Source organism: Egretta garzetta, unplaced genomic scaffold, assembly GCF_000687185.1.
Source record: "Egretta garzetta isolate BGI_Z169 unplaced genomic scaffold, ASM68718v1 scaffold79, whole genome shotgun sequence".
Lineage (NCBI taxonomy): Eukaryota > Metazoa > Chordata > Aves > Pelecaniformes > Ardeidae > Egretta > Egretta garzetta.
The window spans coordinates 1935599-1950839 of NW_009260791.1; the positions used below are offsets into that span (position 1 = coordinate 1935599).

Sequence of the window (15241 nt, forward strand, 5' to 3'; positions counted from 1 at the left end):
CTACAGTTTTTTCTCAGGATTGTGAATTCAATTGAAACATTCACAAGAGAGAGTAATTCCATTGCTGAAGGAACTCCTGTGACAGTGATGGAACAGGACAAGTGAACATGAACATATCTAAAATAATCAAAAGTATTCATCGCTTGTCATGTATTTACCTTCATGGTAGGGCTTGGTTTGAGAGCTTGTTGCCAGGTTGTTTTTTTTTCTTTCTCTGGTGTGTGTGCCAGGCTTCCAACCAGGTAATTGTAATTACTTCTAAAATGTTGTGTGTTTCATAAACCATCCTTTTGATAAGGAAGGAATTTGTTCTGCAATGCTTGGTGGTAGCTTCTCAATTTACACGTAGGATTGATGAGCACTGTACAGGGCAGCTCTGGATATATAGAATAAAATATGTTGAGGGGAGGCATTTATCTGTTACAAATTAAGAAGTTTCTGTCAAGACGCTTGTGTCTGTCAGGTCTCTTGTGAAACTCTGAATGTGATTTATGTCTAAATCCTACCATGAGCTACAGTGTCTTACACAACTAGTTAGGTAAGATTGTTCTCTTTCTGATGGCAGTGGCATGCAGATTTCTAATTGCTGGTTGTTAAGGCTGCCCCAGCCAGAGAAGGAATCATCTAGCTGTAGCAAAAATTGAGCATTTTGTTTCTGCCTAGGAGATTCTGCTTTGCAGTACCAATCAAAATGAAATATCTGAAATACAGGCTCATGCTTTCTTTAAATTTTGTAGATTATAAATGGTAGTGAATGGGCATACTACAATATCAAACATTGCCAGTCTCCTCTTTATCTTAGATGAATAAAATGTCTCGGCATTACTATTAAAATAAGGTAAATATCTAGAAAAACAACACAGTGCAACATCTTTATCTGCCTATCTATATGACCTCAAAAAAGGACTCCAGTTAAAACATGGAAGTGTATTGAGTTTTTGATAGAGACAAAAATTTTGGTATTTTCAGGCTAGTTTAATCCATATTATGGATTTCTTCCACATTAATGCAGCTTGTCACTTGCACGACCCTACTGCATAAACCCTATTTTAGGGTTTAACTACTTCATGTACATTTGTACCTCAGTGTACTGTAGTTTTTAGAGCACCTCTTAGATTTTCTTTTTTTTTTTTTATTATTTTCTTTGTCTTCTGGGATACCCTGAGCTCTTTCAGCATACTTTTTTCTTCATGCAGCAAGACACTTGGACTTACTTACCTTAGAGGAACACTGCTTTTCATCTGTGTTCATTCAGCATGTGAGAAGCTAGGATATTATTGATAATAATGTAAAGGATTAAAATTTTAGGAGTGAAGGATAAGAAGCAGTAAATGGCTCTTGTGTGACCAATCAATGTGGAGGCTAAAGGTCAGTTTCATACTTGGACATGCACTTCCTAATGAACTTGGAATAAGTTGTAATGACTTCTAACCCTTTGAACTAAGACTTTCTGATGTTATTTTGTTGGACAAACATGAAACATTAATGCAATACAATACATTTTTCCCTGTAGCCATGTAATAGTGTTCTTTCCCTGTATTTAAAATCGAGGCTTAAAGCTAGTGACAGCTAGCTGCTTGTTGTATGACGACTGAAGTACCCATATGAGGGAAAGTGTAAAGAACAGATTTCTCAAGCATTTATTTTTTCAAGAACATAACAAATATAATATGAAAAAAATCTAGGTGCTAAAAAAGGCTTGTACCAAATTCTTAAGTAATTCTTGAAAACAGAAGTACAAATGTGGATTTTTCTGTCTGTCCTGGGGAGCCTAAAAAGGAGGAGAGTAGGAAAGGGAAACAGGAAACTGGTGTCTAATCCTAGCTCTGAGAGTGATTTACATAATTATATTTAATCAAATTGCTTCTTTTCTTCGATTATTGCATCTGGGGTCTAGAGTATATTCTTGTTCTATGGGAGTCATTGAAGAATATGTTGAGAAGAATAGGAGGGGAAGAAGTGGCCTCAAGTTATGCTGGGGGAGGTTTAGATTGGATATATGAAAAATTTCTTCACCGAAAGGGTTGCCAGGTGTTGGAATGGGCTGCCCAGGGGAGCGATTGAGTCACCATCCCTGGAGGTATTTAAAAGATGTGTAGACGTGGTGCTTAAGGACATGGTTTAGTGATGGACTTGGCAGTCCATCATTGGACTCAATGATCTTGCAGGTCTTTTCCAACCTAAATGATTCTATGATTCTGTTCAGCAGCGCTGATAAAATATCATGTCTTTCAGGTTATTTACAGCAAATACACAGATCTTGTGCCAAAAGAGGTCATGAATGTGGACGATCCTGAACTGCAAAGACCAGATGAGGAGGCAATTAGAGAGGTATTACATGCACTGATGTGCCTGGTTATCAGAGGATTATTTTATGTCTTGCATGTGTGATGAGATGTATTGTGTGGTACTTTTGTCTTTAGATAACAGAGAAGACAAGAGCAGCTTTGGAGAAATCAGTGTCCCAAAAAGTTGCGGCAGCCATGCCAGTTAGAGCAGCTGACAAACTAGCTCCTGCACAGTACATTCGGTATGTAGTGCTGGTGTGTGTGTAAGGTGTCGTTACGCATAAGATTGAATAAAATTAGGATATTCCTTGAATTTCTGAGAACAGAAATTCCTCTTGAATTTGGTTCTTCTGGAAGTAATATGAAACTGGCTTATGTATTTTGAATTAACCCCGTAATAATAATCTAGTTGGAAGTGTCTTGATATATGTCTTAACATATCATGAGTTGTGGCACATTGTGGAGGGGTTACTGTTTTAGCAACAAAATGTAGATTTGACAGGGAGCACTCTGAATGATACTGCCCAAGAAACAGTCTCTTTACTGGGATTTTCAACCCAAGACATAGCATGTAACAAGGTTCTTCCCTTATATAAAATGAGCAAATGCAAAGAATTGGAATTACTAGGAGGCTGATACTCATTTATGATGATTTTCTGCTGTAAACACAGAAAAATTTCATGGCAGGGTTAGACTTGGCCTGGGGTGAATTCTGAAAAAAAAGCATGTGAAAAGTTTCTTAATGACTGGTAAGTAGTCACCAGGGATTCACAGACATAGGTAAAGAGTATTGTGACATGCTCTGTGTATTCTGATAGTTTGTTTCTTCTACTTTAGTTTGTTTCTTCTACTTTAGTTTGTTTCTTCTACTTTAGTTTGTTTCTTCTACTTTAGTTTGTTTCTTCTACTTTAGTTTGTTTCTTCTACTTTGGAATCTAGGTTAAAACAGGAGAGTATAGCCCTGGGAAGATATATTCTGTCTGGTGTAGCTGATTCTCTGCATTCAGTCAGTTATCCTCTGTGCAGTTACCTGCTCCTGGCGTTCACAGTGAAAAGCCTTAAACTGGTGTGGATAAAGTCAAAGTGCAGCTAGAACAGTGAACTGTGTGAAAATGGAGGTGGGAAAGGAATATCTAGCTGTGAGCAGAGAACTGAGCGCTTTGATTGCTTTATTCAGGTACACACCATCCCAGCAAGGCGTTGCCTTCAACTCTGGAGCAAAACAAAGAGTTATTCGGATGGTGGAAATGCAGAAGGACCCTATGGAGCCTCCAAGATTCAAGTAAGTATTCAAAATTTATTCATGGCAAATAGAAGATTATGTAGTATACTTCTATATACAATATGCTGATTGTATTGTTTCTTAATTGTTCAGAATTAACAAGAAGATTCCACGTGGACCGCCTTCTCCTCCAGCACCTGTAATGCACTCTCCTAGCAGAAAGGTATGAAATGCCATAGCTGTTCTCAGTTTTGAATTCTCAATGGGTTTACAAATTCTACTTTGGTCTAGTTTATTTCTGTGCACCTTGTCTTTGTGTGCACTCTTCTCTTTTGATGTGATGTTAAGTGATAAGCTTGGTGCCTGGTGCAGTCTTTTCAGGTTTTTTTGGGCAGTTCTGAAAGTAGCTCTCTTCCTATGTACCTTGTCAGAGGTTGAGTAGATATCTCGTATATTTTATACAGGGCTGCAACTGGTGGACTTGTCCATGGCATGGATGAGTTGACTGAGGCTTTAGCCTCACTGATGCTGCTTTTAGACAATACTATTAAGTGTTCCTTCTGAGAGATGAGTGTGGTGGTGGTTCATCAGTTTCCTACAACTTGAACTGCCATTAAATGTGCAAATGTTAACAAACTGGCTGTGAGTTCTAGTCTTTGTGATGAAAGTTTAAGAGGGTGGCTGAAAAGCTGTTATGACTTTATTCAATGTTGGCAAAGGTACAGTGCAGAAATTAACATTTTATTGCTGCTAAGAAGGGTTGATGTTTTTGTAACGGTGTCCTGAACGTTGTACTCAAATTTATTTCAATAGTTTCATAGCTGCCTTTGAGAAAGAAAACACTGTTTCCTTCTGCTATAAATCTAAAGATGACTTTGCTTCCTCTCTTAAATCAGATGACTGTGAAAGAGCAGCAAGAGTGGAAAATTCCTCCATGCATTTCAAACTGGAAAAATGCAAAGGTAATTAAGTTGTCATAAATTCACCTTTCTTATATTGCACCCTGCTGGGAGAGTTCTAGGAATGATTTAAGCTTGAATAATACTTGTTTTAAACCTGTAGAATTAGGTAAACTGGCTGCTTCCAGCATGGAGAACACACATTTGTACAGCTCAGTTTTTCTCTCTTTGGATATCAGGGCTGTCAAATTGGCAGGAGTATAGAACTGAGAGAGAATGTATTACTGCATGGCAGAGATTATGTATTTTGAGAGGAAAAAATGGCATTAGTTAAAATCCCCATAACAGTACAGTGTGTGGAGTCTGAATCCAAAGTCTGTGAAGCGCACAAAGTAAAGCCATCTAAACTGAAAAAAAAGGAAGGGTAATTCACAGAGAACCAAGCATGTTTCTTTTTAATACTGCAGTCCGAATTTCTCGAAAGTTCTCCTTGTTGCATTCTTTCACTAATTAATTTTCATCACTGGTTAGCTTAGCTATTTTTATTTCTTGTTTGAGTAGGTTTGTCCTGTCCCTTTGATTTTTATCAGCTGATAAGTTTATGTTCAGAGAGAAGGGAGAATTTATAATTTGCTGCAGTAGCTGATCTAATTGTTCTCAGACTTACCAAGCTCTTGTTAAGAAGCAGCCTCTTCAAATGGAGGAAGGAAAAGCTGTGTGTTGGATGTTGATTTTTATTTCTGCCCCGACACAGCTGTATAACTGGGACTGAAACTAATTAGTAGATCAAATTTTAGGTTACAGATGCTAAAACCAAAGCAAAAATTTGTAGAGCACTCTCAAAATTCTTAAAATATCATCTATAAATACTTGTAGGTTTCAGCTTTTGAAGGCAAAATTGGCAGTTAGTGTCTCTTGCTTTTGCTGGCAGCCTTCCCCCTTTCACAGTTGAATCTGCTAACCCCTTAACAGGTATAAAAACAGTTCAGGGAAAAGTTTTCAAGCACAGATAGTAAAACAGCTTAGACCCTAGGAAATATATTATCAGTAGTTCTTAATACAAAGCAAAGAGTGGACCTTCTCGATCGAAAACTGTCATTTGATGGAACTTGATTCATTGGAGGGAGTGTGGAATTGGAGAGGAGCTTAGTATTAGCTGGTATGAATTTGATGAATAAAGGAGGTCCATTGAGGCGTATTAATGATGTGAGTTTTGTGTGTGTGTTGTTTTCTCACACAATAAATGTAATAATGTTTGTTATTACAAATAATGTTAGTTTCTGTGATGAATTGCCTCTCTCTTTCCATTACAGGGTTACACCATTCCATTAGACAAGCGTCTGGCTGCAGATGGCAGAGGATTGCAGACTGTTCATATTAATGAAAATTTTGCCAAGCTTGCTGAGGCTCTCTATATAGCTGACAGAAAGGTGAGGTGGTTCTTTAAACTGTTTTGTTCCATGTGATTTTACTTTCTTTGTATTTTTATTGGCTTGGGAAAATCAACTGTGAATAGTCTATGGATTTTTGGTTTGTCCTGCTTCTTGGCTAACAGAAGACATAAGGTCTTATCCCCACCATCTCTGAATCAGTGGCTCAGTGTGGGTTAAATTACTGGAGGTCATGGGTCTTGTTTATCAGCTCTAATTGCTGTGGCTGTCTGGCTTTGCACTTCATCTTTGTGGCTTGATTCCTGCCATGTTTACCAGACAATTCTATGACAAAAGAACTGCTTGCATCCCAGGTGCTATCTTTGTGCCATTTTAACTATGTGTTATGTGTGCAGGCTCGTGAGGCTGTAGAGATGCGTGCCCAGGTGGAAAGGAAGATGGCTCAGAAAGAAAAGGAGAAACATGAGGAGAAGCTCCGAGAAATGGCTCAGAAAGCCAGGGAGAGAAGAGCAGGGATCAAAACCCATGTTGAAAAAGGTATGTTTCTTTGTTATTAAGATGCTATGGGTGTATTGGGTTTTTGTTCACACTCCGAAGAGTCGGTTTGGAGAAATAACCCAAGAACTTATAATGCCTAAATATCAACTGTAATTTCTAAGCATGACATCTGTTCTTCATGTCTTGATCGTTAAGTGGCTAGTTTGATGAGATCTGAATTTGAACCTCACAGCAGTATGTCAGTGCATACAGGTTTAGGATCTTGTTGAGAATTTCAGAGTTGTTAGTGGATCAGCACAAGTAATGGCTTTCATGGACTGTTCTAATTATTATTTTTTTTTTTTAGAAAAGGCTTGTTGCAGATGAAGAGCAACTTTGTTTACAATAACTAAACCATCTTTAAGTTCTCAGAGATGGTAAATGCAATAGTCTGTATCTTGCAGTGTTATAACTGGTCTTGCAGAACAGAAGTTCTGTTGGCCACTAGGCCCAAAAACTGCTAACCTGACTAAATCATAACCATTGTGATAATGATTGAAACGACATTTCAAAGATCAAGATGCTGAACTTACAGAGCAGCTATGATCTCTCATTATTACTAAAAGGTGGAGGATATGGTCATATAATGCCAAGTCCTGCAGCTGGGAGGGAGTAACCTCTTCCCAACAGGCTGGGGACTGGCCAGCTGGAGAGCCACTGTTGAAAAGGACCTGGGAGTCCTAGTGGACAATATGCTAAACAGAAGCCAGCAATGTGCTCCGGCAGCAGTAATGCTAAGGGCATACTGAGCTGTTTCTGCTGGAGTGTAACCAGTAGGTCAAGGGAAGTAGTAATTTCCTTTTACCGGTGACCTGTTAGACTGCATCTGGAATACTGGGTGCAGTTATGGGCCCCCAGGTACAATACAGATATTGACAAACAGGAGTTAGTTCAGTGGAGGGCCACCAAAATGTCAGGGGGCTAAAGCATCTGCCCAGCGAGGAGATGCTGAGAGAATCAAGCTTGTTCTGCCAGGAGAAGATAGGCTTGGGGAGGGCCTACCAGAAGCTTTCCCATACCTACAGGAGACAATCAGGGCTCTTCACTAAGCTCCACGTTGGAAGGATGAGACAGTGGTCAAAAGTTGGAGTGGGAGGTTCCAGCTATGGGCAAGGAGAAAAATTTTCACCATGAGGACAAGAAGCAGTGCGAACAAGCTGCCCAGGGAGGCTGGCAATCTCTATCCTTGGAGGTTTGGCTGAGTGGGCAAAGCCTGAGCAACCTGATTTGACTTCAGCACAAAAGCAGGAGGTTGAATTAGAGGCTCCCTTCTGAGTGATTCTGTGATACTGAGGTTGGGCATTGGTCGGTGGGTGGTGAGCAATTGCATTGTGCATCACTTACTTTGTGTATTCTTTTATCTCTTCCCCCTGCCCCTTTCCTGTCCTATTAAACTGTATTTATCTCAGCCTACGAATTTAATTTTTTTTTTTTTCCCCCCTGATTCTCTTCCCCCATCCCACTGGGGACAGAGGAGGAGCGAGCGAATGGCTGTGTGGCGTTCAGCTGCCTGCCAGGTTAAACCACAACTGTGTTTGAATGATGTTTTTACAATTAAGAGATAAAAGTATGATACAGTGATCTGTAGGTGTTTTAGGATGATATTTCCTAGATGAACAAGTATTCTAAGCTCTTGAAAGTTGAGAGAACATAGTTACTGGATATGTCTACTTTAACGCGCTTGTCAAGGACAGTTAATTGCTTGTGACTTAAGAAAGCTGTGGCTTTCCAGTTGTTTAATTTGAAGTGTAACAGTTTAAATAGTGCTGAGGGTCGTTTCTGTTCTGCGAAAGAATACTGAATTGAATTGCTGTGCCAATGTCTGTGGCATAATTAACTTAAACTTCAAATATTTGTCTGTAATGAGCAATCTTGCATTTGTTTAGAGGATGGCGAAGCTAGAGAAAGAGATGAAATCAGACATGACCGGCGCAAAGAGAGGCAGCATGACAGAAATCTTTCTAGGGCAGCCCCTGACAAAAGGTGAGTCACAGAAGAAAGCTGCTTTATTCCCGTACTGGCACTGCCTTCCCTACTAGGGAAGCTGCTACACTGGGCTTTCTCCTTTTCCTTGATGCAAGTGCCTGAATTTTACCTCATGGAGATACTCATCATTTATTCATTGTATGAAATTATATTACTGTGTTAGAGTACTGCAGGACACTCCTGTAAATTTAGAATTTTCCAGATGAATGGCGGAATGGGGGTTTGTTGGGTTTGGGTGGGTTTTTCATTAGCAGAACTTCAGTATATTCAGATTTAATTAAAATGTTGACAGCAAAGGTTGAAACCTGGATCCTGTAACTTCAGTGAGAACAGAGTAGCACTAGTGGCTTTGTTTCCTGAAGCTGTTCATTTGAAGTAAGCTTAGATTTATGAGTGTAGGCAGAAGTATCTTGTTTGCCAAAGCCAGTGAGATTTCTGAGCACGAATGGTTTCTGGAGGCTTAAAATCTCTAATATCTTAAAATTAGATTGCTCAGCCTTCCCAGAATATAATTACACTGGTTCTTGCAAAAAATAAATATGACATTTTAGACCAAGTCAGCTTGATGTACATTGCAGATAGCGGAAAGCAAATTTAAATGTCATATCCAGCTGAACATAACTTTTCCAAATGTTTCCTTTGCCAGGAGACAAATTTTAAATGTTACCTAGTAAGGAAGGGCAACAGTCTGGCTCCTGAGGCACATTGTCAGCAACTAATACAGGATGAGGTTGCAGCTGAGCATGTCAACAAATATGGCTTACTGACCTAATAAAACTTAAAATTTTTAATTCAGGTCAAAGCTGCAGAGAAATGAGAACAGAGATATCAGTGAAGTTATTGCCCTAGGGGTACCCAACCCCAGGCCATCCAATGAAATCCAGTACGACCAGAGGCTGTTCAACCAGAGCAAGGTAAAAATACCTTTTCACAGCTGTGTAGCTTTCTGTGAGAACACACTCGGCCTTCCTTAGTGGGTGTGGGTAGAATACTAAAGGGACCTTGTTCTCACGTTAGTGTCAGTACACTCTGAAAGAATCTCTACGTAACTGGCTAGGAAACTATTGATCTCCTTTATCCGTAGCTGATGCAACCAAAATGGAATATTCTGAATGTATAACTGGATTAAAGTGGGTTATTCTGTGTTTTTTCTCACTGGGGAATGGGGAGAAGGAAGCTATTTTGCCTTCAAGCTGCAGCGACCTCATTTTTTTTTCTTTTGTACAAATTACTGACTAAGGGAAATCTGCTCTGAGAGAGAAGCAAGTAAATACTTTTATTCCCATTATTGCTTATGTTAAAAATCCTTCTGAAGATACAGTTAAAGCAGCAACATTTATTTTCCCTGAACTTCATACCATTCAGAGATTAAAAAGTAGATCAGGCTTCAGAAAGTCCCTGAATAGACCTGCAGTTTGTCAATCATTCTTTTTCACATCTCCAATGAAAGACTTGCAGGCAGAAGGGAAAGCTGATGAATCAAAGTGAACGAGCAGGCACTTCTACTTTCACAGTTTACATAACCCTCTGTGTGATTTGGATCACTCAGCTTAAATCATGTTTTCCAGAAATTCTGAATAATACACACTTCTGTACGGTTGTACTTGGCTATTATAGACAGCTGTACTTGAAGGGCAGGCTGAAACGATCCATTATTCTGAAATATGAACAGCCTGTAATCTTTCCTGTTGCTTTCTGGAAGAGTAGAAATAGCCCTGACCAAGGCTTGTAATGATTGTGTCGTGTTCTCTGGACTTAATCCCAGACCCAAAACCACTCGTATCCTAATGAAGTGCTTGATCCCATTTGAAATCCATAGTAAATCACACAATACCATCTCTGTGTGACACCGTTAGTGTATCTCGATGTTAAAATAAACTCATTTGTGTTACATTGCTTGTTGTTCTTTCTTCTTCACAGGGAATGGACAGTGGCTTTGCTGGAGGAGAGGATGAAATTTATAATGTTTATGACCAGCCTTGGAGAAGTGGCAAGGATATGGCCCAAAACATCTACAGGCCAAGTAAAAACTTGGATAAGGACATGTACGGTGATGATCTAGAGGCTCGAATAAGGACCAATAGGTAAGAAAACAAAGTTTAGAAATACTCTTAAGTAGCGCTCTGAATTTACAATCAAATGAGCATCACCTCTTTTCCTGCAGGTTTGTTCCCGACAAAGAGTTTTCTAACTCAGATCGTAACACCAGAGGGAGGGGCAGAGACGGACCAGTTCAATTTGAGGAGGATCCATTTGGTTTGGACAAGTTTCTGGAAGAAGCTAAGCAGCATGGTGGTTCTAAACGGCCATCGGATAGCAGCCGCCCTAAAGAACATGAGCATGAGAGCAAAAAGAGGAGGAAGGACTGAATGCCTCTGCTCCTTGAGAGGTAGAGAAATGGACTCCAAGCTTGGACTTCATGCAAAAGGCATTTTTAATATCAGAGGTGTATAGGGGGATGGCATTGTAACCCAGCAGTTCACAACTCTTGTCGTGTGGATATATATGCACACACTAATTCTTCTACATAGGACAGCTACCCCTGGAGAGTGGAGGAATGGAGACCACTTTGAAACATTTCAGAAGGGAATTCTTTAGCCAGTACTCTGACTTTGCTGATTCCCTGTTGCCCAACATCTCAGGGTAAGAATGTAGCCCCTTCCTACAGCTTTAGTTTTTGTAGGTAGCTAAAGCTTTTATTCATCTGTTAAAAGCTTTCCTGCTGTACATAATTACTGTCTTAATGCTGTAATGGATGCTAGGGAGTTTATGGGTCAGTGTTTCTTTAGTATGGCTATATAGTTTATTTGAACAAGGAGGGGAAACAGCTGGATTCTGTTTTAAAACAAATACTCATTCATAGTTTCTCAAGTAGTCTTTATTTTAGTTTCTTTACATTTAGTGAAATAAAGCCTCCTTCCACCACTCACTCACTTTGATTCTGTCTCTGACTTCGTCTTCTCCCGAGCTGCTGTTTGAGAGTGAGCTGAAAACAATGGAAATTACTAAAATTAGTTAGGCAAGAAGGCTTGGTATTTTTCATTTCTGATCTTCTAAAACATTCATATGGAAAGCAGAAGATGGCTTTATAACCAATTCAGTTTCATATGCCATAACCACAAATGCTAAGCTCCTGATGGGAAAGTTGAGTATAATTTGCAATTGCTAGCTGTATCAGCAAAATACATCTTAAAACCTTGTGTTTTCAAGTGGAACTAATAGAAGGTAACTGTCTAGACCTAGCCTAGAACAAAGTGGGAGAAGTACTCATGTATTTTGCTTCTAGCAAAGCTTGGATTTTTGAAGAAATGAAGAAAGCTAAATACTGCCTCCCTTCTTTTTATTACACTATAAAGAAGCCTCTAGCTTTTCCACCTCTCAGGAGTATAGTCCTCAAAACCTAGGCAGTTAAGTGAATGTGGCTGTCTTACAGCTTCAAGAATAAAAAGCAGCAAAATTATTTCCAAGAAATTGATACTAAATACTCATCTATGCTATTCCAAGTACTTATTTTGATAATTACATACAAATAACACCCTAGTTATTTTCAGCCCAATTTATCAGCCTGTTGCCTGACTTGTTACAGTTTAAGTCTGAAGTCAGCAAGCCACTCCTTAATTTCTGCTTCCATTTTTGCACCACAGCTGTAACTCACAGGTCAGCTCTTCTTAGGAATAGGTACTGAAGTAACCACAACCAATGAAGACTTCCACTGTAGTCTTGTCAAGCAAAATACTTTACCACAATCAACATACTGCATCCCTGAAGTTTCTGGCCAATTAATTTTACTCTTACCATCTCCTAGCATTGCAAGTCTCAAAAGGAGAAACTAGTTGTCAGAAGGATATTGAAGAATTCTTACTAATTATTCAAGCAGCCTGCTTATATACCAAACTGATTGTTGCTCATGGTTTCACTCTCTACTAAGTCTGAGTAGCTTGGTCAACTGCAGCACATGCATGTCTACAAGAAAATCCCCTTAGTAATTTGCCCCTATTTAGTGAACATACTAGATGCAAGTTTCTAATGATTTTGACATGAGACTTGTTAATTTATTAATGGCTTTGGGCAGCCATTGACTCACTGTCCTTGTATCCTTATCTGTTAATACCACTGCTTACTAAATGTTTGGAAAGCAGTGGGATGGCCATTTCTTTGCTCTATTTATTTGCTATAGTGAAGCCAGATGGTGTAGTTGTCTGGCTCTAACTGACCCGTAAATGACAGCCACCTTCCTATGGCTACTAGACCAAAGGTTTTTCACTGATGGTGTACACTGTCTCTTGCTACCATACACTAATGCACTGAGATTGCCAAAGTGCCATATTTTTTCCTTTACTAACAATTAAAATGTTAGAGACATCAAGTAAAAAACAAAAAAGCTACGCCAAAGCTAATTTAATGTTATCTTGAACACATGAAAGCAGGTAGGTGATTTTTTCCTGTAAGAAATGATGGCTGAAAAAAAAAATTAATTTTCACTAAGTTAAAAGCTTAGCTTTACATTCTTTGTCATCTTTCCCCTCCTACCCAACATTCAAACTGATGTTGGAATCCACCTGTAGCAACCTGTATTACAAATAATAATTAGCTGCATGGCAATTCCTGAACAGTCTTACTGCATTCATATTCCTTTAGCTTAGCAGGAGGCTTTGACCTCTGGTACGTGATTTCTGTGGTATCTAATGATCTCAGACCCTAACAAGAAGAGTGTGTGGGGGGGGGGGAAATAAACAAAACTGTTAATTATTTAAAACACATTAAAAGCACACTAAGTGGCAAAATGCTTAATTGCACTTGGAATTAGTATGGCAATATTTTGATGTTACTGTGTCCAACCAAAGGCAGAATTAAAGAGCTCAATTCATTACATTACTTCATTAAAGGAATTAGCATATTACCTTGGCACCCTCAAGTATGTGGGAGTCCTTCTGAAATACATTCTGAACATCTTGTGGAGTCGAGAATTTAATCCAGCAGTAACGTTTGTGAAAGCCTGTATCTTTGTCCTAGTTACCAGTATAAAAAAAATAAAATCCAATTACTGTAGGAAATATTCACATAGGCTATTAAAAACTCTCTATAGAAATTCAATTTCAATTCAGAAATTATCAGAGAAATCAGCGCACTTGCTGTTTCAGGAGCCTTTTTCACACTTCAAGACATTTACTCTCATTGACAGCATACAGGGCTGTTCTGCATCCCTTTCTCTCAATCTGAGTCCAGTAATCATAAAAAAAAAAAAAGATTTTAAGATTTTAAGTTATAGTTGAAGACTGGAATAATACATAGCTCGTTGTTTCAAACTGCAGTAGTTATCTACTATTAAGACAGTCACAACAGAACTGACATTTAAATGGCTGCCCAATTTGAAAATAAGCCTGCAACTGTACTTGAAATGCATTAGCAAGATAAAGCAGCTGCTTAAGATGCTAAGAAAACAGGCTGCAATTCGAGATGACAAGCACCAACTGCCCTGAAAAGAAAAAAGTTATTTTTAAGAATAACTTGCCAGTCAGAAGAGACAGTTGTCAATAAAGAGGAGATAACACAGAAAAGCCAGGTCTACCAAAGTGCCTTCTATCCCAGTTCTGATCCCCATCAGAGTTAACAACTGCTCTGCAGCTGAATTCACTGATCATCAGGCATAACTGGCAGCACTTCCAAATACAGGTGAAGTTTTCACCCACAAGGTACTGTAGTCACACTGCCCCATTTCAGTATCCCAGTGAGGTCTTAATTAGAGTATCTTACACTGCTGGCAGATTTTTGTACCTCTGGCAGTTTTAAGCAAGAATGAACACTCCTGAAGTCATCACTGAATCAAAATATGCATATGTGTATCAATTCAGCTTTAATCAGCAATGGAGGCAGGTTTATGGTAAGCTGCCAGACTTCACAATGAAGCAACACATTCTGTCCTGGGCCTGAGGAACAGTCTGGCAGGCAGACACCTAAGCTTCGGTGTTTAGAAATAACCAGACTGTTTCCAACTATCTTTCTCTATTTCCAAACTAGTCCTCAATGGAGAGTGAACCCATCAGCTCAATAACTGAAATTCACTACACACTGAGCTTAGGAGACCATTACTTCACATGGAGAAACACAGGCGGGCAAGAGAACCTCTACTCCTTCAGCAATGACCTGCAACTTACTCGTAACAGAGTGGGAAAGGAACGCTTTTTTTTGACTGTTCATCTCTAAGAAACTGCACTAGATACTCTTATCCCTGAGCTTTGTGCTCAGAAGATAAATAAATGGTAGAGGCATGAAGAGCTGACAGCTTGGGAGCATCCTGAAGAGGTTGGGGTTTTTGTGTCAGCCCAGAACTCTAGATGAGGCAGCAGGAAAAGACTGTAGGTTCATACCCACACTTTTTAGATTTTTTTAGGCCAGTAAGACCAGGCATATAAACACTTTATTCTTTGTCAGAAGAAAGGCAACACCATGACAGAGAAGCTCAAAGCACTTTTAGGTTAATTATTCAGAGATGGCAGCACCAACAGTATCTGAGGGATGTGCTTTCTAAAGCTCTTTAAAGCTAATGGAAACCGCTAAGCTTCAATGAGGCCTACAGCTCGCAGACAAGTGGTGGCACCCACTAGGAGAAGGAACTAAAGGTGGCGAGCCCCGAAAACCTGACTAGAGCACAAGAAGAGGCTTCCAGAAAGCAGCTCCGGGGAAGCGGGGGAGCCGGCTTCGGGGCAGGGCCCCAGTAGCAGGACCAAGCCCGTTTTACCCAGAAGACACGAACAGCGGCCTGGAGGACGAGCGGGTACTCACAAACGGCAGCTGGCACCTCTGCACGGACCCGAACTGGGAGAAGTACTCCTTCAGCTCCTCTGCAGGGGAAACGCACACACACCCGGTTACACGGACCCACGGGCCGGACCCACGGGCCCGGCACCCCCGCGCAGC

At 39.8% G+C, this 15241-nt stretch overlaps 1 protein-coding gene across 1 annotated transcript; it reads right to left on the reverse strand.

Annotated features, from left to right (window-relative positions):
- Nucleotides 1–10703: 10703 nt before the first annotated feature.
- LOC104133207 (SRA stem-loop interacting RNA binding protein) lies at nt 10704–15241 on the reverse strand (the record flags this gene model as incomplete). Its single annotated transcript, XM_009646575.2, has 3 exons — nt 10704–11309; nt 13225–13332; nt 15107–15241. Coding segments are annotated over 3 exons (303 nt in total), but the record flags the coding sequence as incomplete, so codon positions are not given.